This window comes from Borostomias antarcticus (assembly GCF_949987555.1).
Source record: "Borostomias antarcticus genome assembly, chromosome: 18".
NCBI classification, from domain to species: domain Eukaryota; kingdom Metazoa; phylum Chordata; class Actinopteri; order Stomiiformes; family Stomiidae; genus Borostomias; species Borostomias antarcticus.
Window position 1 is genome coordinate 6394208 of NC_140251.1, and position 22688 is coordinate 6416895.

At 45.1% G+C, this 22688-nt stretch overlaps 1 protein-coding gene across 1 annotated transcript in view; it reads right to left on the reverse strand.

The window, feature by feature from the left end:
- Positions 1–3404: 3404 nt before the first annotated feature.
- Positions 3405–22688, reverse strand: part of ano3 (anoctamin 3) — a gene marked incomplete at both ends in the record, with an annotated part of 30328 nt that continues 11044 nt past the window's right edge. Inside the window, 23 exons of the mRNA XM_084452888.1 lie at positions 3405–3587; positions 4351–4546; positions 5027–5174; positions 5583–5735; positions 6441–6586; positions 6780–6877; positions 7210–7267; positions 7589–7700; positions 7827–7863; positions 8084–8248; positions 8678–8818; positions 9015–9097; positions 11426–11486; positions 11691–11784; positions 12592–12726; positions 12917–13038; positions 13132–13187; positions 16322–16428; positions 17065–17199; positions 18446–18490; positions 18654–18754; positions 19005–19163; positions 21103–21230. Of these exons, the coding sequence (XP_084309014.1) occupies positions 3405–3587; positions 4351–4546; positions 5027–5174; positions 5583–5735; positions 6441–6586; positions 6780–6877; positions 7210–7267; positions 7589–7700; positions 7827–7863; positions 8084–8248; positions 8678–8818; positions 9015–9097; positions 11426–11486; positions 11691–11784; positions 12592–12726; positions 12917–13038; positions 13132–13187; positions 16322–16428; positions 17065–17199; positions 18446–18490; positions 18654–18754; positions 19005–19163; positions 21103–21230 (2663 nt within the window). The remainder of the gene's footprint in view (positions 3588–4350; positions 4547–5026; positions 5175–5582; positions 5736–6440; positions 6587–6779; positions 6878–7209; positions 7268–7588; positions 7701–7826; positions 7864–8083; positions 8249–8677; positions 8819–9014; positions 9098–11425; positions 11487–11690; positions 11785–12591; positions 12727–12916; positions 13039–13131; positions 13188–16321; positions 16429–17064; positions 17200–18445; positions 18491–18653; positions 18755–19004; positions 19164–21102; positions 21231–22688) is intronic.

The window sequence follows — 22688 nt, forward strand, 5'->3', positions numbered from 1 at the left end:
TGTGCTTCCTCTTCTGTTAGCCCTACAGCAGCTCCAACACAACCCTCAATCAGAGCAATACTATAAGAGGATAATCTGCCTTCTCAGGAATGTAGCTCATCACTTTATTACTGAATAATACAATCACCAGAACTCTTCTACAGTGTTCTGACTGCATCGTGGCGTTAGTGAGGAGGTTACACCAGCTGATTCCTATTTCTCTCAGAGACAGAGAAAATAATTAAGGTCACATTACCATTAGTAATTATTAAAAATCACCATATCTCTCACCAGATCAAAACATTAGAGCTGCCATACTGGAACAGCAATCACATTCACAAAGCGCTGTGTTTTTTTCCAGGAAAAACCCCAAAGTGTTCCAATCGTGCCATGATCCTCCTGAAGACAAAACATAATATCTACAGATTCTAGACTTTAACGCTATCTATCACTCAAGGGGACTCTGCAGTGTCCCAACAGTGAGTCCAACCCACTATTCAAGAAAATCTATAAATGTCCAAAGACATAAACCAACAATGTGACATAAAACAATATGCTTCTCTTGAATATTGGTGGCCAGAAATGTCAGTCTAGTAGGGTAATTATCAATAATCCCATCAATTTAAAATCCTTACTTTATGTTCAATAATGACAAAAAAACAAGAAATATTAACTGTGGCCAAATGAAGACACTTTTTGTCATTAACTTAACACAGATAATCTCTGTAAATCGTGCATACTCAGGACTAAATATGTACTGTACTAATGAATTGATATTTGCTCTTGACACTGCTCAAGTGGAGTAGTCAGGGTTACGGCATGCATACTGTAGATGTCCAATCACATCACAGGGAGGAGTATCTCTTAACATTCCTCAGTCTATTTCATATCATATGAACTGAACCTTACATCAAACAAATATTGAGCAAATCCACAGAATTAAAACGGTTTTCAACATTATATTCTGGAAGAAGTATCACTGAGATAATGTTCAATTAAAAGAAAACGATCTACCCAAGAATGTGTAGATCTCTTACTATGTGTAAGATTTGCTGCAAGACTATAAATCGTGCTTCTGTGGTGCTTAATCATCGGACTAATGTGATGGTGCCTTTTTTTAGTCATGCAAATGCAGAGTGCAAAAATATATATCTTAAAAAGCTGAATTATCTTTGATAGCATCTAATAAAAGATGATAGAAAGTTGATCACCTGCAAACATTCAGAGGAGACCTGAGGAAAGTGTAAGTTACATGACCTTATTTAGTAAGAGAGATGATCACATGCTGGTTGCATTCAGAACCTATAAAAATATTAGACACATTATAATGACACATCTGAAAAGTATTTACAGTACATAGCTAAAGAAAAACTAAGAATGATAGCTCAAACTTAACAGTAGAAAAATTTACAATAATACATTAAACAAATACATTAAAAATTTAACCCTCTGTAATCTCCACACATATATTGTGCAAACTAAATTAGTCATAGAACGTGGCCTTCAGTCAAGGCGTTGGGCCAAATTCAAAGAGATCAAGTCAGTGATGAAACAACGTACTGTATGTAAGTATGCATGTATCTTAAATATACTGATGTGTCTCTAACACAATGTTAGGATGTTGTCTGATCTCAGCCTCACACATGTCTTCTGTGCTTCCTGGTTGGTTTGACTGAAAGTCTCAGGACTGAAAATGCTTGCTGTAATCTTGTACAATGCTCATTCTGACGAGAATGGTGGGCATTCAACATCTGAGCTCAATTAAAGACTGACATGCGTTTGAATGTTAACATTTTTGGTGAGTATGAAACATGGATGTGGGACGTTCCACCATAATAGGCAGAACATTCAAACCACAAGTATGTCCAATCTATCCCAGACACCACACTTACTGTACTGCCTCCAGTCGCAAATGAGGAACAGATCCTGGGCATGGAAGAACAGATTTAGCCCTGCAGCTGACTGTTCATAGTCTATAATGGGACTTATATTTTAGTGATTTTTCTACTTTTCAGCTGAACTCATCAGTATTGAAGCTAAAGCCCAGATTTTGACAGTGGTGTGCAGGCTATGGTTCACATTTCAGTGCAATCCTTATTGGACCGTTCTGAGATTTGTTGTAGATCACACTGGAGAAATAGGAGATAACTTTTCTTGCAGCACAAACAGGCACACGTGATGTTGGTGACACACATTTTGTGGTTTGCAACAACTGTAGGCACAATCAAATCACACTAGATCACATTTCCCCAACTCAGGACACAGTCAAGCTCAGCAGTCTGAATAAATAGTACAAATAAAAGTCTAACATACAGCTCACATTGGGTAAAAACTTACGTGAACCAGGCATCAAGACAGGGGCCTTGTCTATCAAAAATACAAAACAATATTTCCATGCATTTTACATATTTCTGTAGAGAAAACCTCTATCGAAGATCAGAACGTTAACATCTTCCAACAGTTGTCGATGCTGTTGACGAACAAACCAATGTGATTATAAACCAGCATGCTTCGAGGGCGACATACAGTCATTTTGCATAAACATTGTCCATTATTTTTGGTAGCCACGTCACCAGAGTCACTTTTGCAACAATAATCACTAAGTGCCACATTAGAACACATTCACATACAGTAGGCCTACTGTACTGTGACTGCGCTGATATTCATGGGAGACAAACACCGCCATGTTGAGAGCTGCACTAGAATGGACTATTACAGCACGGTGCTAGCTGCCACAGAGAGAGAGAGAGACAGAGAGAGAGAGGGAGAGAGAAGGAGAGAGAGAGGGAGAGAGAGAGAGAGAGCGAGAGAGACAGAGAAAGAGGGAGAGAGGGAGAGAAACAGAGAGAGAGGGAGATAGAGAAGGAGAGAGAGGGAGAGAGAAATAGAGGGAGAGAGAAAGGGAGAGAGAAAGAGGGAGAGAGAGAGAGAGAAAGAGAGAGGCAGAGAGAGGAGAGAGAGAGGGACGGAGAGAGGGAGAGAGAGAGAAAGAAAGAGAGAGGGAGCAAGCGCACGCTATGAGAGGGAGAAGAGAGCAGTGGTGATCTGCAGCCCTTGATCTGCATAGTAAACATTAAAATTGCACAGGACACCCCTTCAAAGCCATAACACAGTGCAAGGCCAAGGGCAGCCTGCTGTATGAAGCTGAGAAGGGAGAAAGGAGGGGGGGGCTGCTCCGATAAGCACCGACACTCTGGACGTAGAACAGACATGAGGGGCTGGACACATGTACAAGGCAGGAGGAGGGAGCAGGAGGGCCTCGGATCGAGCGACTAAAGAGAGCCTCTTTGGCGTATAGAGTGGCTTCAGCGAAATCGGCCTCCCCGAGCTAGCTCTTCCACATGAAGAGGGCTGCCTGTGGGGTGTGTGTGCGCGTGTGCATGTGGCGGAGGTAAGGGCGAGGGGGGCGGGCACGGGGGGTCAAGCTAAGGCCACTCGTGGTGATAACGCCTGCCATTTGTCTTCTTGTCCTTCTGGAGGTGCTCCAGCTCTGCCTCGTACATCATCTCCTGCATCAGGTACTTCTCCCGTCGCATGCGGTCACACAGGTCCTTGGGCATGTCCGGGATGAGGTACGCGATGAAGGACTTGATCCCGTACACCAGGTGCTAGGGGGGAGCAGGCAATCAAACCCGAGCGTGAAATAATCTACAGTAAACCATTGTGCTGACTTTGAACGCAGTTGCATGTCAGCCATCCTCGTGTCCAGCTCCATCCCACTCCGTCGCCAGCTGTCCCTATCCAGCCAACCCCCCAACCTTTTTTACTCTTGGCTCTCTGCTTTTTGTCTCCCCACTTCTGCTTAGCGGCTGTGCCTAGTTTACTGTACATTCTTTATGAGCCTGTCTGCTAAGTGCTTACTGTGATTTGTTATATGATTCATATCATATTATAGACTACAGGGATAGCTAACACATAATGGCCGACCATGTACTGTAGGCAACATCTCTGTAACTATTTATCTACTCTACTGATAGTTATGTCTCTCCTATGAAGTATTTAGCCCATGTTTATTGCTCAGTAAATGTTCTTAGCCAATACACAAACATTTTCAAGGAGCTTGCTCAATCGTCTCGTTGAGAGAGGTCAGGGAAGAATTTTTGCAGCTCACTTTTCTGACCCCTGGGTGGCCAGTTTTTTTTTTTACTTCCCTCTGGAATATGTAGGGGTGTGACATATGTCCACCGCCCATTGCTTTCTGTAAAGCGCATTGTGTTGCCTCTGTGTATGAAATGTGCTATACAAATAAAGTTTGATTTGATTTGATGTTATGTCTCCTCAAGCATCCAACCCACACCCAGAGCGAAGAGAGAGAGAGAAAGAGAGAGAGAGAGGGAGAGAGAGAGAGAGAGAGGGAGGGTTCTGACTGACCTCGAAGACGATGATGAAGGCCAGCCTAGCTGCCAGGACGTGCCAGAACTGCAGGGTGAAGTCGTAGGGCACCAGGCTCCAGGGGTGGGCTCGGTAGTCCCGGTACCTGCAGTATCTGGACTGGACCTGGCTGCCGTTGTCTGGCTCGCCCATGTCGAACACGGACAAGCTGCTGTTCATGTAGCCTCGCAAACACCTAGGGGGGGGGGGGGGGGGGTGAGAGAGGTGACTCACAACCAGGGCCAACACAGGCCGTCAAAACTGCCCTGGTTTCTGTGAACGGGATAATTAAAAATCACACCCCAGGTGGAGAAGTAAGCAGTGCGGGTTTATGAGAAATCTCTACTGTTGCCCTCTGCTGATTGGTCTAAATCTAATGCTACAATCGGACACACACACACATGTCACGCATAGAAGCAGCTGCATCGCTTAAAACACACCCTGTTAGATAGATAGATATATAGAGTAGAAGCCTTTGTTTAGACAGTGAATAACATAATGAGATCATCTCTTTTGCAGATGTGCCCTGCTTAAAAACAACATACTGTATACAGTAATACAGTAACAGAATACAGAAAAATACAAGAACAGTGACAGCATGCAAACAACAATGACAATGTACACACAAAGTATACAGAAAATACTGTATTATACAGTAACAGTGATGGAAGAGTACTTTTCATGGCGGTAGCCCTTGTCCACGCAGGGGCCGTATTTGAAGGCGTAGACGAAGCGGGGGATGTAGTCGGAGGTGATGGCGATGACGAAGGCGTTGGTGATGACGGCCAGCACGCCGATGCCCTCCAGGATGCCATGCCAGATGCCTGGCACACACACACACACACACACACACATGCAGGCACACACGCATAGGTACACATACATACTCACACACACACACAAACACACACACATGCAGGCACACACGTACGTACACATACACACACACACACACACACACACACACACACACACCACATTATTACTAGGAATCAAGAATCAATTCAGGCGGTGGACACTGACTGACTAGTATGTTGTTGTCAGGAGGACATTAGCTGACCTACTGTATGTTGTTGTAAGGAGGACATCAGCTGACCTACTGTATGTTGTCATAAGGAGGACACCAGCTGACCTATGTCGTTGTGAAGAGGACACCAGCTGACCTATGTCGTGAGGTGGACACCGGCTGACCTACTGCACTGCATGTCGTTGTGAGGGGGACACCAGCTGACCTATGTCGGTGGCACGAGCGGGCATGGGTCTCCTCCACTGCGTGACGAACTTGTAGGCGTCCAGACGGATCTCGATGATGTTGTTGAGCAGCGCCAGGAGCGGGGCCAGAGGGAACGCCGCCACGAAGATGGTGGTGAAGCCGAACTGGAGAACTGGAGAAGAGGAGGGGGGGGGTGGGTGGAGTTTGGGGTGATGTTAACCGCCCGCATGCAGCTGGCCTCGGAGGGAAGTGACGGAGTGCAGATGTACAGTACTCTAGTGATGGGTCGACACGTTGAATCTGAATCTCGTCCGCAATCTCTGTGTCTGCACTCCGCATTGTTTCTTTAGTATTCGTATTTTGTACTGATCGTTTGCACTGTCCTGTCTTTGCACAGTCCCATCTCGTCCCTGCAAACTGTCCAATGTTTGGCTCCATGTTATGCACCATCGACCGAGACAAATTCCAAGTATTCCTAGTGTAAACTGTAAACTTACACGGCAATAAACGTTTCTGATTCTGAATCTGTAGCCGATGTTAGCCGAGGCTTAGGAGGCAGAGTAGGTCATCCAATGACTGCTGGGTCGGCGGTTCACACAAGACACTGAACCATAAATTGCTCCCAATGAGCAGGCTAGCACCTTGCATGGCAGCTTCCGCCGTGTGTGAATGTGTGCATGAATGAGTGAATGAGAGGCCATTGTGAGGTTCTTTGGATAAAAGTGCTATATAAGTGAAGTACATTTAACATGTAGATGTACAGTAGCAACAGACACATTTTAACGGACTGAAGTAAAATTCTAAGAGAAAGATTAAACTGTATAATTAATTCTAAGAGGTTGTGATGATTAAAAGTGATTAATAATAATAATCGTACCCATTTCTAGATATTCATCCACTAGTCCATGGGCGTTCATTGGTTGTAGGTTCCAGTCTTTGTCCCATTGTGGAAGCTGAACTTTATTTTCCACATTCTGTCCCCCTTGCTTCATCTTCCGGCGAGACCACCAGTTCTGCAGCAAACTGAAAAGGCAGTGAAATGTCAGCTTTCAACTCATACCAATTATTTCTGACAAAGAACCACATGAGCACTCCACTGAACGTGTTGATGGGCACTTAATGTGCTTCTGCACAAGAAAATACTTTTCATATGGTAATGACATCCACTTGACTGGTAAAACAGCATTCTAGAGGAGAGAGGCAGAACTGTACTCACGGATAACCCAACTCCATGAAGTTGTTCCAGATCTGTTTCAGGACCATGATGACGCCCATTTGCAGACACAAGTCGATCAAACATCCACTTGGGTGACACTAAAAGAGGTTCACAAAAACTATTAGGATTTCTATTAGCTTGGAGAGGCACTACAGTAATACTACTGTATCACAGTGAATGAGAACTGCCGAACATCAAACCTGCCACTCATCTCAAGCTATTCTACATGCTTATTTTGAAAAAAAGATTAATTATGAGGGAGATTAATGAATCACATTATTGGGTAATTTGACAAGAGTGCTAATAAAAAATATATAATGAAAATGATGAATTGCATTAATATGTATAAATCTCCCCTCAGATGGAACGAAATAAGCAGCTCCCGCAGTGTTCAAATAATCTTGTTAAATTGCTGCTTAACTGTACTCACCTCCTCTAGCCGCCACCTATTAAATAGTTTATTGTATTTTCCAGGCCTGCCTGCAAACCTGAACAGCGGGAGAGTGACGACATTAGCGTAATAATTCAATTATTGCAAACGTGAGAACTGTTGAAAGGTTGAAGGTTGAAAGTGGTTCAGAGATATAGGAAATCAACTTCAGTTAACTACCAATTTACCAATTACTGTACTACTGACCACACAAGTAATAGAGAGCAACCCCGAAATATAGGGCTTCGGATGAGAGACAGAAAGCACAGCAGAGAGGGTGTTCGCTTTCCAAATACCAGGGAATGTACTGTATGTCCCTGTAGGTCATAAAAACCCCTCAGTATTGGGAACATGAACATTCCAGTTGATATCATTTTACCTCCCGAGGAAAAAAGCGATGTAGAACGTGGAGCTATTCAAGTTGACAAACTGAAAGAGGAACATCTTGAGAGCAAAACTGTTTTCCCATTCCGACTCTGTCCGTGGGTGCTCTGAGGGGAAGGGGGAAGGAGAGAGAGAGGTAGAGAGAGAGGGAGCGAGAGAGGGAGAGAGAGGTTGACATGTGCCTTTCAATCATGAGACATCCAAGGTTATAAATGAAACGTGGTAATGCTCACCCAAATTGGTGAGCAGATACGCCACCTTTTCATAAACCTGACAAGGGACATGACAGTGGCCATTAACTATGACAGGCAGCTGTGACAGCAATCAATAACAAGTCAGAAAGGCATTACAAAACAGCCAACTCAAAAAACCCAGATGCTCCTCCTGATTATGGAAGTGGGTATTTTGTAACATTGCTCTAAATATTTAGTCCATGGAACATTAGCTGGAGATTAAACATGACGGTACCAGATACTGGCCAGACACGCACCACATTCAGAGACATGATGATCATGAAGTTGATACAGACACCGGTGCCTGAGGTGGCAAACTGCCAGTTCTTCTTCACAAACTCCCAGTGGAACGATGCAAACTTCTCCATGGCGATGAGACGGAAAACTACCACTGCAAACACGGCTGTCAAAACAAGGGAAATCTGCACCCAGCAGACGGAGAAAAACATGTAAGTTAGAAGAACATTTGTTCTTCTTGTATTGTGTTATTGTTGAGGTTGATCCTCAGAAGTCAGGGGGTCAGTTTTGGATATTCAATTTGCCACGAGTAGTTCTCTCATAATGCCTTTCTATTGTGCAAAATTATAATTGGAAAGTGAGGGCCAGAAACTCAACTATAATTATACACATTTTTTGCATATGGTGGTGCAAATGTCTCTGTTTTCCAACACTTCTTATTCTGTGTTGTGTGGTTGGGAATAAAATGGAAGACTGAGCCGCTAGGTCCTCTGCAACACAGGACAATATCCAGCAGGGGGAGATGTTTGACACCAATCCCAAATTCTGAAAGTTATACACGGGGATGAAGGATGCGTGTTCTCTACCCTCCCAGATGGCCGAGAGGGGCTTACCATGAAGAAGATCCCAGACACAGACACCAGGAGTCTGCTGAGTTTGTCTGTGAGGGGCTGGAATGGCTCTGGTTTTCCGGATATAGGGTTCACCCTCTCCACCCTGGAGTACTTGGCCTCAAACTGGGGCCTCAGCTCCTCCTGAGACACGGCACACAGAGCGTAACAAATTACCATCGTATATCTGCGTCTGCGCTCCTCTTCCCATCTCACCTCGGGGAACTGTGAACATCAACACAGGTCTATATTGATCTGACCAGATAATAGAGAGCATTAGGGACTGCTGAAGGATGATTCAACTGTATCAGATCCATTCTGGGTGGTATCGCTGACTTACCTCTTCCTCCTCCCAGTCGATGAGATCCCAGTCGTACGTCAGCTCAGCCCTCCTCCTCTTCCAGAACTCCAGGAACACTGTGGCTGTGGGATAAAATCCCCCCCAGGGACGGGTAGAGGGACCAGTCGCATTATTGATCTTAGGCCGGAACGTAGAGAAATTATATATTATCAATGTGGCCCATGACTCACAGCTTAATCACTATTCCTGGGCAGGGGAATTCCTGACTCACTGGTAATGATTTGGTACGCAAGAGAACAATTTTCAGCAGTACTGGTGTGTTTTTTCAACAGCGCCAGAATGCAGTCAGCTGAGTCTGTACAACTTGACGGACTGCTCTTGAAGATGACGTGTAATATAGCTCGGCCCACTTTTATCTAAAGAGCGAGGAGGAGAAAAGCAGCCTTTTTCAGATGCCTGTGTTCTGTCCCTTGAGGGGCCAACTGGGTTTTCATCTCTGTCTCACACACACACATACACACACACACACACACACACATACTGTACACGCGTGCGCTCTGCGACGCTGCGTCTCTGCCACACCGGCCAAAAAAAATCAAAGAATCACTGAGGAGTGGACTCATTTGACTCTGGAGCAACTCAGTGTGCTACTGCAGTCTACAAGGCTGACTGGAACTTCAGCGCATCCCCTCAGCCCCACTGAGCCCACAACACAGAGCACACGGCGGACTAGAGGTGATCATTACACACCAGCCTCGCCTCCATACCCATCCAGACAGCGTATAGCAGGCAGGCCATCTACCACGCATGGGTAGGAGTGCTTTGAGAGGGCGCTGCATTCCAGCAGCCCTGTGGCAGCCAGCAGTGTGGGACAGCGTGGGACAGTATGGGACAACGTGGGACAGTGTGGGACAATGTGGGATAGTGTGGGACAGTGTGGGACAGTGTGACAGCGTGGGACAGTGTGGGACAGTGTAAGAGTGTGGGACAGCGTGGGACAGTATGGGACAACGTGGGACAGTGTGGGACAGTGTGGGACAGTGTGGGACAGTGTGGGACAGTGTGACAGTGTGGGACAGTGTGGGACAGTGTAAGAGTGTGGGACAGCGTGGGACAGTGTGGGACAGTGTAAGAGTGTGGGACAGCATGAGACAATGTGGGACAGCGTGGGACAGTGTGGGACAGCGTGGGACAGTGGCCACGGCAGCTTCTCCCTCCTGGGGGAGCGTTTCATTAATTACTTGTATACCTAATTGGAGAGGCTACCTGACACTAATTTACTCATTGAAAGATATTTTTTCCTATCCAGTTATGCACTAAAAATGTATTCCTTCCAACTGTGGGGTGAATTCCCATGTGAAGACGCCTGTTTGTTTGAAGCTGGGTAAGAGCCGTCCTTCTATGAATAGATTAGCCTAGAAGCCATATTTCCCCGCAAAAAAAGATTCATTTTTGCGATACAGTCTGGACGACTTCAGTGGGCAGAAGTACTTGCCTTGACAGACTAACTCCTTCAGCCAGCATAACAAAACATTTGCTAAATCCAGTCGGAAGAAAACATATTTTACTCCGCTAGTGCATACTCTTGTTCTTGTTAAATTGCTGTTGTTTAGTCTGTTTCTGCAATAACTGCACTTATGGCTGTGTTTATTCCACTAACGTTAACGTTACCGCTCATTGCTTTTGGAGAATGTTATGCCTGTATTTCATTTTCACGCATCAACTCCGGGACCCAATCAGTGGCTGCCTCTCCACTGGGGGTCAGAACAGCAGTTAGAATGCAGTCCCTGATTGGCCCAGTTAAAATGTAATTTCTGGAAATAGATGTGGATGGGGAGAGGTTCAGACTGATCCACGAAGAGCAGAATGTGAGCTCAAGTGATCAGGATGGCTAACCTGGAAGCCACACTTCCTCTTAAAAAAGTTTCACGAAAACTTTTTTTTTTGCTAGTAAGTCTGGCTTCCAGGCTACAGGATGGCCATGCTAGGCTATAAATAGATTACATTTCCACATTTTTATTAAGTTAATCACACACTATAGATTTAATACAACCAAATGTACTGGGTCTCTCTATCGAGCTGCTGTATCTTACATAATAATAATACTGTAAGCTACTCTCAGCTTGTCCGCCTGTCTGTTTGTCTCTCAATCCGGACTTTCCTCAGACACCATCGGTCTGGCGGCATTCATATTCGGTATATCCGCATGGGTCCCGGACAGAACGTGAGGGACAGATTTTTAATAAATTTATGTTTTGGCTAATTTTAAAATAAAATACTGATCCCAGCCGCCAGCCAATAGAAATACTGCTCTGAATAGAACCCCACCCCCAGCGTTCCAGCTGCCTATAATGGAATTAATGGCCAATTACTGATCGCTCCAACAGGTATCAGAACTGGAAGACTATAAAGGTTGAGAGAGGACAAATACAAAAACAGTCTCTACCTACCCCATATAGCCATGAAGATAGCGAAGAACACTGTCCCCCCATTGTCAAAGAGATGGGTCACCTGAAAAGACACATTCATGAGGATGAGAGGAGGTGTTCTAACAGTTCCCAATATGAGTGGTTTGGTGACTCTGCTATACAGTAGAAGGTGACTATGACTGTGCAATAACACGCACGAGCCTGTCGCTATCACCATGACGTCTAAACGCTTTAATTAGTAATGCACTTCAAATTAAGTACAAGTGAAAGCGTTAAATGAACTGACCTTTGCATAGACACAACTATCATTCAGCATCCAAGGCTGGCAGTCCTCACACATGGGGCACATAATCGTGGTGTTGGCTTCACAGATCTCTTTACTGAAGACATGACACAAGAGCAGATACTGTATAAGACAGAGCTTCCAGAAGATAACACGCTCTCAGTCAATCTGCCTCATAAAGGTTAATAAGGAGACAAAAATAGAAATGGTCAAAATCGAGGACAATGCAGGATGACCACCGCTCAACCTGGCTGCATCTTATGCCGGGCTCAGACTACAGGATTTTTGGGCCGATTTATCCCCGATTCACCCCTCCTGACAATCGGAGGAGAAATCTGATCTGGAACGTTGGTCGGGGTCGATGATCGGCCCAGATTATCTTGTAATGTGAGGAGTTTACAGATCCAATCTTACACCTCCCGATCGGCTCACAGACCAATCGGGGCGGCCCTGATAATATCAAACATGTTTGATATTTAAGATTATTACGCCCCGACTTTACAAGTGAGACGGCGAGACCAGTGGTTCGTTGCTCCCTCAGGCACGATAAGATCCTGTAGTGTGTGATGAGACGTTATTTTCAAATCTTGCTGTGTGTGCTTGTTTGAGATGCGCAAGAAGAATATCTGTTAAGATTCTCCTTATGTGCGTGATGTAACCCGATTTCGAAATTGGTTAGGATTTTAAATATCCTGTAGTGTGAGCCCGGCATTAGCTAAGGTGCTGGAAACAATGAGCTTCCAAATAATAGAGAACAGATCTCCACACACTCAGATCAGGGCAATGCTTCACCTTGAAGGTCGAATAGGCCGAAAGCTCAGCGGTGTCCAGAAATGTTGTACTATTTGAAAATCAAGGACAATGAAGATGTGTAGCAGGGGAATGTTAAGGTCTGTGGTCTGACCTGACTTGGCTGGAGTCCATGGTGAAGAGGCCGTAGAGGAAGACGAAGAGGCCGACCAGCGCGGCGGGGATCAGCATGCCGGTGTACCAGCCCAGCCAGGCGAAGTAGAGGCCAATCTTCTCCCCAAAGTAACGCCTGGGTGGCCACAGACAGATTGCCACAGCATTTACTCCACTGCATCCTTAATTGGACCCATTAAAAAACCCTGATACCTTCTATTCAGTCGTTAATCCACCGCAGTAACAAGTAAGCACAAGTATTGGGCTGAGTCTCTCAGGAAATGTTCTGCAGTTGCTGGTGTTGGACCGCGGACCAAGGTTGTTACCTGATCAGGTCCAGAGGCTGGTACTTGTACCACATGCCCCAGCGGGCCCACCTCTCGTACAGCAGGTGCCGGTGGTTCTGGGCGCCGTGGGTCTTGATGGGGTGTCTGCTCTTGTACCCGCCCTGAAAGAAAAAAAAAAGAAAAGAAAAGACTGACATGTAAACTTCTTTATTTTTCAAATACATGTTTATGGTAGTTTCTCTACTGTACGGTACCTCATGTGGAGGAAAAGCTGCCTCATAAGTGCCGTTTCCCAGCAACCGACTGATACCTGGAAGGAATACAAATCCCCAACAGTTAAACCCTGATTATACTGTAGAAGACAACCTATGGCTCATGGGTCATAGCTCTAGAATAAACTGGGCCTTAATAACCAGAAATGAGAGCAATGAGAGCACTCATAATACCAGCATAATATGAGATGACTTTTCAAACATATTTTCACTTTCCCAGACTCGGAATTCATCGATAGACACAATCACCATAATAGACTGAGGCCCTTTTGACGAATTATCTATTTAAATTAATTCTACAGAGATTATAATATTCAGCATTATAATACGGGTAGATTAAATCAAGCATTCTGATTGGTTGAGAGTGAGTTACAGGCTGTACTGTATATAGCATAAAGTCTGGTAGAATCTAGCTAGAGCCTCATCTCAGTTAGAAATTAATGCACCTGTTACACTGTCAGCATTCCAAATATAACAGACTTTCAATTCAATCTCTCGGACTGTGTGTTAGTTTATCAACTTTGTAATAATTTCCTTCCTACACAAAGTTACCATGTAGATTCTGAATATGTGATCTGTTTATCAAAATAAAGCCTGTTTGAAAATGTGTCAAGACGTTTTCGGACTGCCCCGCCAGGTTCTGTAGCTAAAATCACTTAGGGCGCTTTCACACCTAAAGGTCTAGACCAAGGTCCGAACCAGAATCCAGTTTGGCGCTTTCACATTTGTTATTTTTTTATTGATTAGTTCCATAACTTTCGCTTTCACACCAGCGGACCAAAGGATTTTTGGTGGCAGACCTACATTATGTGGTCATCGCTTGCATGGGGGTGCGTCTCCATATACTTGCGCTGATTGGTTTGTGGATGCACGCGTGTCTGTTTGATCCGAGTTTAACGTTGTTAAAATGAAAGGCAGTCATTGTCTTTGTTTACTATTTATACTTTTGCTGGCAACCCGTATTATAAAAGCAATAAGGTACTCTCGTACCTTATTGCTTAATTATGTAACAGAGGTCCTTGGGCTAGACTGCTTGATGGTGTCAAAACCCTCTGTGGCAATAAAGCTTTGATTGGCCCGCTGTGCAGCGAGGGAACGGTGTCTTCTGTTTCTGACAGACCGTGTGGGTGGTGCCTGGAACAGTGATGGAGCTGGGTAGAGTGGCAGCTGATGTCTCATCATTACCAGGCATAACCATAATTGCATCAATATCTTCTATATCGTTATGTACTACATACAGCAAGCTGCACTTATTCTAAGCAGGGAACGGGAACACTTGTGTCAGCTATAAATAGACGGTGAAAGATAAATGAATGCGGCAGACAGCTGGTGGGAAAACCAGTGAATAAGAAACAGACACCATCACACAAAAACAAAACAGACATACTGTCTCTCACTCCAATTCTGTAGACTGATTTCAACTGAAGATATTGACACAGTATGGTAATGTAGCACTGCACTGCATAGTAGTAGCACAACAATCAATAATCTTGACTGAAGTAAGAAGAATGTCAATAATAATAACATAAAAATAAAAGGACAGTCCAGATTCTACTGGCACTCTGTCCAGTGTAACCACACACACACACATACGCACCTTCCCAGGAGCTCACAGACTGGGCAATCATGATCCGGTCATGATGACCATAATAATTAAGCAGAGACACACAACAAAGTGGAGGAGCTGTTGAAAAATGGGAGGAGATGTAACTAGAAAATATGCTCTACACAGACATGCTGCACATAGTGACGCCGGCCTGTCCTACCGCGGCACACGGCAGTCCAACAGACGGATGACATACTGCCAGTACACGGAGAGATTTCACAAGAACAAGGAACGTTATACAGGTGACATAAGGGACCGACGTGAGATACACCCTAGTATGCATGCGTTTCCATTCTCAGTTCCATATGATGGTATGCAATACACATACGAATAGATGGGTTAATAATCACATGGTTGGAATGAGCATGAGACATGGATAACAGCCCAGATCTCCAGGCGGAGAGGAGGCGAGATCTAGCCTTGTTGTCTGTGCAAAGTATGCAGCTGTCATAAAAGATAGATTTATTAATGATAATATTAAGAGGGTGAATAAACCCAGTAGTGAACAACCGTCAACATATTTTCCTACTGCGGGAAACAGCTTAATAATCCCTGAGTATTGTTGATTCAATGATGTGGAGGAGAACAATTTCACAACAGAGAAGATGAAGCATTGCTCTACATCTTCTTCACAGCACAGAAGTGGTCCCGCTGAGGTAACGTCACTCTCTGATTGAAAGAGTCAAGTGTGAGCTGGGGGGTTGGAAGAGGATTTGTCACTGTTGCCAGATCTGTACTCTTCGCTGGCAAGTGGAGAGCGTCACTGGTATTAAAATATTACTGTTGCAATCCCTCTGGTCCTTGCAGGCCAAACCCTGAATCAGCACTACAAGTCTGCAGCAGACAGACAAGGGCATTGAATGATATGGACAGCACAGGGTTGGGGAAAGGGGGGAATGTCTGTGCGTGCCAGAGCAAAAGAAGCATCAACCAAGAGCAGAGAGAGGATCAGCCAATCATTTGGACAGCACCGACAAACAGCGGCAAAGCATGTAAAACTCCCACTACAACTCCCAATCCTCTGAGGTAAAAACTACCACTGCAACTCCCAATCCTGTGAGGTAAAAAGTAATAACCAAAGCCACCGCGTCTAGTCTGCATTAAAGGACTTTCCTCTTGTTTTCTCTCTCTGTACTACTTCTCTGAGAAGCCAGCGTACATTTGAGATGAGAATGTCTCAGATTAAATTTGGTGAAGACAGCAAAAGAGACACAGTGAAAAGACAAAGACAGCAGCAAGACAGACAAAATTAGCCAAATAATATAATGCTATTGCTTTGCCTCCTAAAACTGAATGACCTGATGGCTTGTGAAAAGGGAGCATCATTAGGGACCATGCTGACTAGAGCTGATGAATCGATTGAAGGGATGGTAACTGATGTTATCATTCACAGGCATTTCAAAATGTGCATGATAAATAATGCATTTTATCCAATTAATATTGAGTCTAAATAAGACATTAGAATTACAAGAAAAGCTATACTGAAGATAGCATATTTGCCCGCAAAAGGTAACATGTTGTGCAATACATAAGAGGCCATCCAGTTCAGCGCAGCTTCATCCATACCGATCTTGGACTTCCCATCCTCATACTTGGTGCGCTGCAGAACATGGTGGACTATCCTGCTCCTGGTGGAGTTGGAGAAGAAGGTGTGTCTGTTGTTGATGCTGAAGCTGAGGAGAGAATGAGAAGCGACATGTTCTTTCAAAAGGCAGCCATAACTGCCGGTCACTTATGCAGAGCAGCTCCTTCAAAATACTAAGAAAAACCTTGAAGAATAAAGAAATTAAAAGTGTCAGCCAAGAGGAAAGTAGTTATCCAGAAATGGTAAATAGTAAATTAATTTCCACACAAGAGCTGCTTTGAAAATAAGTAACATTAAGGGTTTGCAATTCCAGACACAGCCGCATGGTAGAAATATTGAATCTGCATGCCATGCTCTGTCCTCACAAACACAATATACCAACCATCCATTCCACCTCACAAGCTACCTGGCTCATGTGAGGATTGAAACAAACGTGTGTGTGTGTTTGTGCGTGTGCGTGTGTGTTTGTGTGTGTGTGCGTGTGTGTGTGTGTGTGAGAGAGAGTGTGTACGGTATGTGTGTGCTTGTGAGTACAGTATGTGTGTGTGTGTGTGTGTGTGTACAGTATGTGTGTGTGTGTAGGTGTGTGTGTACAGTACAGTATGTGTGTGTACAGTATGTGTGTGTGTACAGTATGTGTGCAGTACAGTATGTGTGTGTAAAGTATGTGTGTGTGTGTGTGTGTGTGTGTGTGTGTGCGCACGTGTGCCTGCGTGTCGCTCACTGGTGCATGCGTGCTCTGCTGAAGGGAGCTGTGTAGCAGTCGGTCTCCTCCAGGTCCGGCAGAGACTCTTTATCCAGCTTCATGGGGTTCTTTGGGAGCCAGCTCTTCATCTGACCACAGCGCTGGTGGAACCTGCTGGAGACACACAACGTCAACACCACCATTCATCAAGAAGAAGAATAAGTCTTTATTCGTTATACAGCACACTCTAACACACGTGCAATGGGTGACACATGGACACACACATGCATGCATTTAGGGTCGCCAATGAAATGTTCTCTGCGCTTAAGCCATCCCGTCGTCCTTCCCTCAAGGGCGGCTGGGATCAGACAGTAGGCAGCGTGCAGGGGACTCGCCCCGGGGACCAACTAAGTGCTCCTGTCCGTTTACGCCAGGGACGGACAACGTTAGCAATCTCTGCATGTTTCTCATATTGTGTTCTTTTATGGGGGAAACCCTTGCGAACACGGGGGGAACGTGCAAACTCCACACAGAAAGACCCGCAGACCTTCTTGCTGTGAGCCGACAGTACTAGTTACCGTGCCGCAGTGTCTTGCTCAAGGACACTTCAGCGCAATGCCGACGTTGCGATCCCCAGCCGGCTGCTCTACCTCCCGAGCTACGTGCCGCCCCATGGGTAAGAATTTCACAGCAGCATGATATAACAGCACAAAAGCATATTCTTCCACTACACTGGTGGAACCTGCTGATGGAAGAGAATGTCAACCACACCACCATTCATCCTAAGGCTTAAACATCCAAGAGATGCTTTCTTTGATCTCCACTGATCACACAGAGACACATTGTAATCACTGCGATGGCACTATGAGGGGGTGCATTGTGTGGAAGAATAGGATAAGCTTTGTGCTGTTATGTAGGCTAATCTTTGCAGCATTCATTGAAACTGTTAAAACAATTGCTGTTTTGAAATTCTTATACCCATACATGCCATGATGGAAATAGCTTAGTTTCTGAATTATTCAATGTTTTCTGAACCCTTCCTTTCTGAGTATCCCTCCCAGTACTATCATCACGCATTTGTTGTGCAGCCACTGTTCCTCAGGGTGACCTCTAAAAGCTCCAATCCCACATTCTTCTGTAACAGTGATTAGAAAGACTGGCTGGGCTAATCCTGTAGTAATAATTCCAGAGATCAATGACAGTTTGACCCAGGCAGTCACTCATGATCAAATGACATTTCACTCTCGTCTACCTCCCTGCTGATTATCCACTTGTCTCCATTTTGAAACACAGATCAAGCCCTCATTACCATACAGGCAGTCCAGCTGTGTTGCCCATGCATTTTGTTAGGAAAGCTAAAGAAGTCAGCATGATTTGACTAGACACCAAGGAGAAGGTCATGTCTGGGGAGTCCACCTACCTGCCTATAGTTTTGCTCTTCCAGTCTGTAAAGTGACATTTTTTCCTGCAAATGACAATAGATTATGGGAATAAAATGAATATTTGCTTGATTTGATCAATATTTTTGATGGTAGTACACAGCCAGTACACATATTTTGATTTGATGGTAGTACACAGCCATCCTTACATGAGGCACCATCCCTCCAGCCCAGATACTGAGCACATACCTGAACGGCATCCGGATGTTCATCTGCTCTGCATACTTGCACAGAGTGTCCCAGGAAGCATGGATCTTCACAAACATGATGTCATTGTTGGTCAGAGAGGGCTTACGATAGGAACAGATAGTGTTAGGTTAGTCTCTGACCAATTGTGATTAAAAAAAAAGCAAAAGGAGAGTTTGTGATTCCAAACTCAGGCATTGAAACCATAAGTCTCTTAGGGAGAAAAAAGGAGGACGCTGTGAGTGCACTCAACCCTTTCAGCGAGGGATTACAAGCCGGGATTCAATTTTGTGGAGCGGATTTATGACATAATCTCTTCATCCAGAGAGAAAAATGAGGTCTATCACCCTGTACCTCCTTCTCTAGCATCAGCCCCTCAGCACGCAGGTTCCTCTCGAACGTGCACCTCTTCTCCACCTGAGGGCTGGACTTCTTATAGACCAGGATGTAGTCGATGCGCTTCTTTCCGTCACGGAACAGGAGACCGGACCATCTAGGCGGGTTGTATTTGGTCTGTAGAGACACAGGTTTTTCAACAGAGAGACTCAATGTCAACAAATAGCATCAAATACTGTAGATCACGATTTTAGATGGCACTGTTAGATGCTGTGTCCTATACTGTCCAACCCCACAATAAAATAAATATTAAAAACAGCAAGAAACACAGTGATTGACAACATACAGTAACAAGTACTTCATTCCCTTTTTTGATGATACAGAATACCTCTGGTATGGAGATTTATTTCATCTCACACAGGCGCAGAACGAATGCACTGAGCAGTGTGTTCAAGTGCAACTTTGCTACAAAGTAAGTATTTTTGCCCCAACAGAGGCAACGTGAGGCAACGCAGCAGTAGGGATGTAATGATAACCGGTATTATCTTCTTCGTTTGGGTGAGATTGGTTCGTCCTCTCCCCCAGGCTCAGGGCCGAGGAGCTATCCTTTTACCACCCCGAGCCTGGGTAAGAGGGTTACCCGGGCTATATATCCGGGCACACCTCCAGGAGCCACGTCACCGTTTCGTCATCGAGAAGGTGGATCCTAGAACAGTTGTGGATAGGCTATTTCAGCAGGTACTCAACGTGTCGACTTGCCGGTACCTAGCAGGCTGTTTCTTGAGCAATTCCATGGAGACAAAGTTACTTGTTTCAATGGTACAACGGGATCCGTAATGTTACAGTATGAACACAAAAGAACACAAGAGAACGAAACATGTTACTCTAGGGACTATATCTGGTTAGGGAAGGGGTTGGTCCTATGGGCCCAAGGTGGTTGATTGGCCCTTGTTCCCGCCAGGAGGGCGTCCTTTACTACTCCCTCAGTATCGGGGAGACTGACCTCCAGTTATAAGACTCTCACTCCAATCATTTTAATCCCTGGGCATTTGATCTCATTTACAACACATTGGAAAGACATCATGAAGGATGCAATATTCATATTCAGTACGTTAGCCGGGGTAAATAAAGTCCAAACATGACATTTTTAATCACACCAATATGTTGTATTCACAATTCGATCCCTGGACCCTGTTATTCACACTGGTATGCTTCACAGTATAGAATAAACAACTGCACTTGGGGAATAACTCAGTTTCATGATTGAATTAGCAGTTTATCACTGAATTAGCAGTTTACCATTCATTTGACCTCAGTATACTGGTACTCTGGAATGTTGCAGAGAGTGAGGAAGAACAGTGCCATCGTAAAATGGTCACACTCCAGTTCCTTCACCTAAGAGGGGACTGATAAACAGCCCTAAATCTCTTGATGTTATTAACAGGACCCCTTTTGGTTAATCCTCTCACCAGCCGTGAATATGGTCTTCCTGTCTCCGATGACTTGTCTGTTGACACATACACCCTGGAATAAATGTGGTTAGAGTAGTTTCACACTTAGTGGTCCCGTCGTGGAATGTCTATCGGTGCCACAGTCCTCCATCCTGCTGTGACTCCTGTGGATCGGGGCCCTCACTCAGACCTTGGTGGTTTGGACTGCCCTATGTCTGGTTGACAGGCGCATGGCCCCTCCGCTACACAGTCCTGGATGATGTGGTCTGCGGTTTGTTCCTCAGCGTCACACTCGCATGCCGCGCAGGATGCCAAGCCCCATCTGTGCAACGATGAGAAGAAGAGTCCGACGCCGGTCTAGAGGTGGTTAAGCCTCACCCACACCAGTCTGGGTAAGTCCATCCCAGTGGGGGATGGACCGGCATCCAGGATGAAGTCACAGAGTCTGGAGGTGTTCGCCTCCCACTCCGCACGCGACGGATCGATGAGCGTGGCAACTTTTGTGGCGTATAATGATAAACCATGATGGGATCCGATAAAATTCATCGCGCTAAAATTATCACTAAAACCGTGTTTGATTTCTGCACTTTGAAAAACGTATCTGTAAATACTGTCCAGCATTAACTAAAGTTAGCAACAGTTTCCAAGGGAGAGTACTACTGTACCTGAGATGAATCGCCGCGGGCCTCTAGTTTTACACGGCTGACAGGTTTCTGGATCAGAAACGATTCCTCTGCCCTCGTCTCGTAGGCACTGGCATCTGAGACCTCCACAGAGCAGTCCTTCACAGCTTCTGGAAAAGACAGACAGTATGATCAATGGGTTTGCATCTGTGGTGAAGCAACCCGGACAGAGTACAGCTGTATCTGTTCAACTTTCTCTTGGAATCAGTCGGTCGGTCATACTTGACCAATATGAAGGCTTTGAGCCTTAATCTGTATTCTTCAATTAAATTACATTTGAAAAAAAAGGTTTCTGAATATGTGTGTGTAGCCGCTTTACGGAATGCTGGTGAAATCAAATAGCTTTAATTAAAGGAGGGTTAGTTATCAGCATCACTCTGGGTCCCTGTTTGGGAACAAAGGGCGAGTTCAAAGCTGAATCCTTCTACTCTGCCTTTTAGAGTCTGAAGGCAGGATTTGTGAATGCTCTCTAATCCAGAGAGTAATTGCAGGGGCCAGGAGTTAAAAACTTTCCTCTCGATGAATCATCAACATATTTGCAGGATGTTTTAGATAACAGTGTTAACTGATGAAACTTGCATGAGTTTCAGCAGTGTAGCCTACATCAATGCCGCATATTAAATAGGATTTAGCCAATATGGACAGATTGTCCACCAGCCTGTAGATCAGACAGAGCCTTTTCAGTCAGCCTCATCTGAAGATATCCTTAATAATGCTGAATGATATTTATATTCTCCCCAAGTCAGAGCGATTTTACAAAATGTATGTAATGTATACATATAATGTGTTGGTTCCCAGAAAAGGAGAAGTTGCACTGAAAAGGGGAAGTCAGGCAGCAGGCGCGGCCCTACCTTGTGATTAGTTATGCTAGCAATGGTTATGCTAGCAACGCATTACTCTAATTTTTGCTTCATCATCTCCTAATAGTCGGGATCCATTTCGCCCAGGAGACTCTCCAGGACGAAGAACCCCAGGTCCTCTGACTCAGTGTAGCTACTGGCCGACTTCTCTGATTGGGATGGTAGCTCAGGTGGGGATTGCACTGCAGGGGTATCCTCCCCTCTGCGGGGGTTTCTGGGAGACTCCCGTGGTGCTACATATGCCCGAACCGACCGAGAGAACAGCCGGGAGGACCCGAGGGGCCGCCGCGGGGGGGGGGGTTCATCGATGCGAGGAATAAGGAGAATCTTAACAGATATTCTTCTTGCGCATCTCAAACAAGCACACACAGCAAGATTTGAAAATAATGGCTCATCACACACTACAGGATCTTATCGTGCCAGAGGGAGCAATGAACCACTGGTCTCGCCGTCTCACTTGTAAAGTTGGGACGTAATAATCTTAAATATCAGACATGTTTGATATTATCGGGGCCGCCCCGATGGGTCTGCGAGCCGATCGGGAGGTGTAAGATTGGATCTGTAAACTCCTCACATTACAAGATAATCTGGGCCAATCATCGGCCCCGACCAACGTTCCAGACCAGATTTCTCCTCCGATTGTCGGGAGGGGTGAATCGGGGATAAATCGGCCCAAAAATCTTGTAGTCTGAGCCCGGCATTATTGGT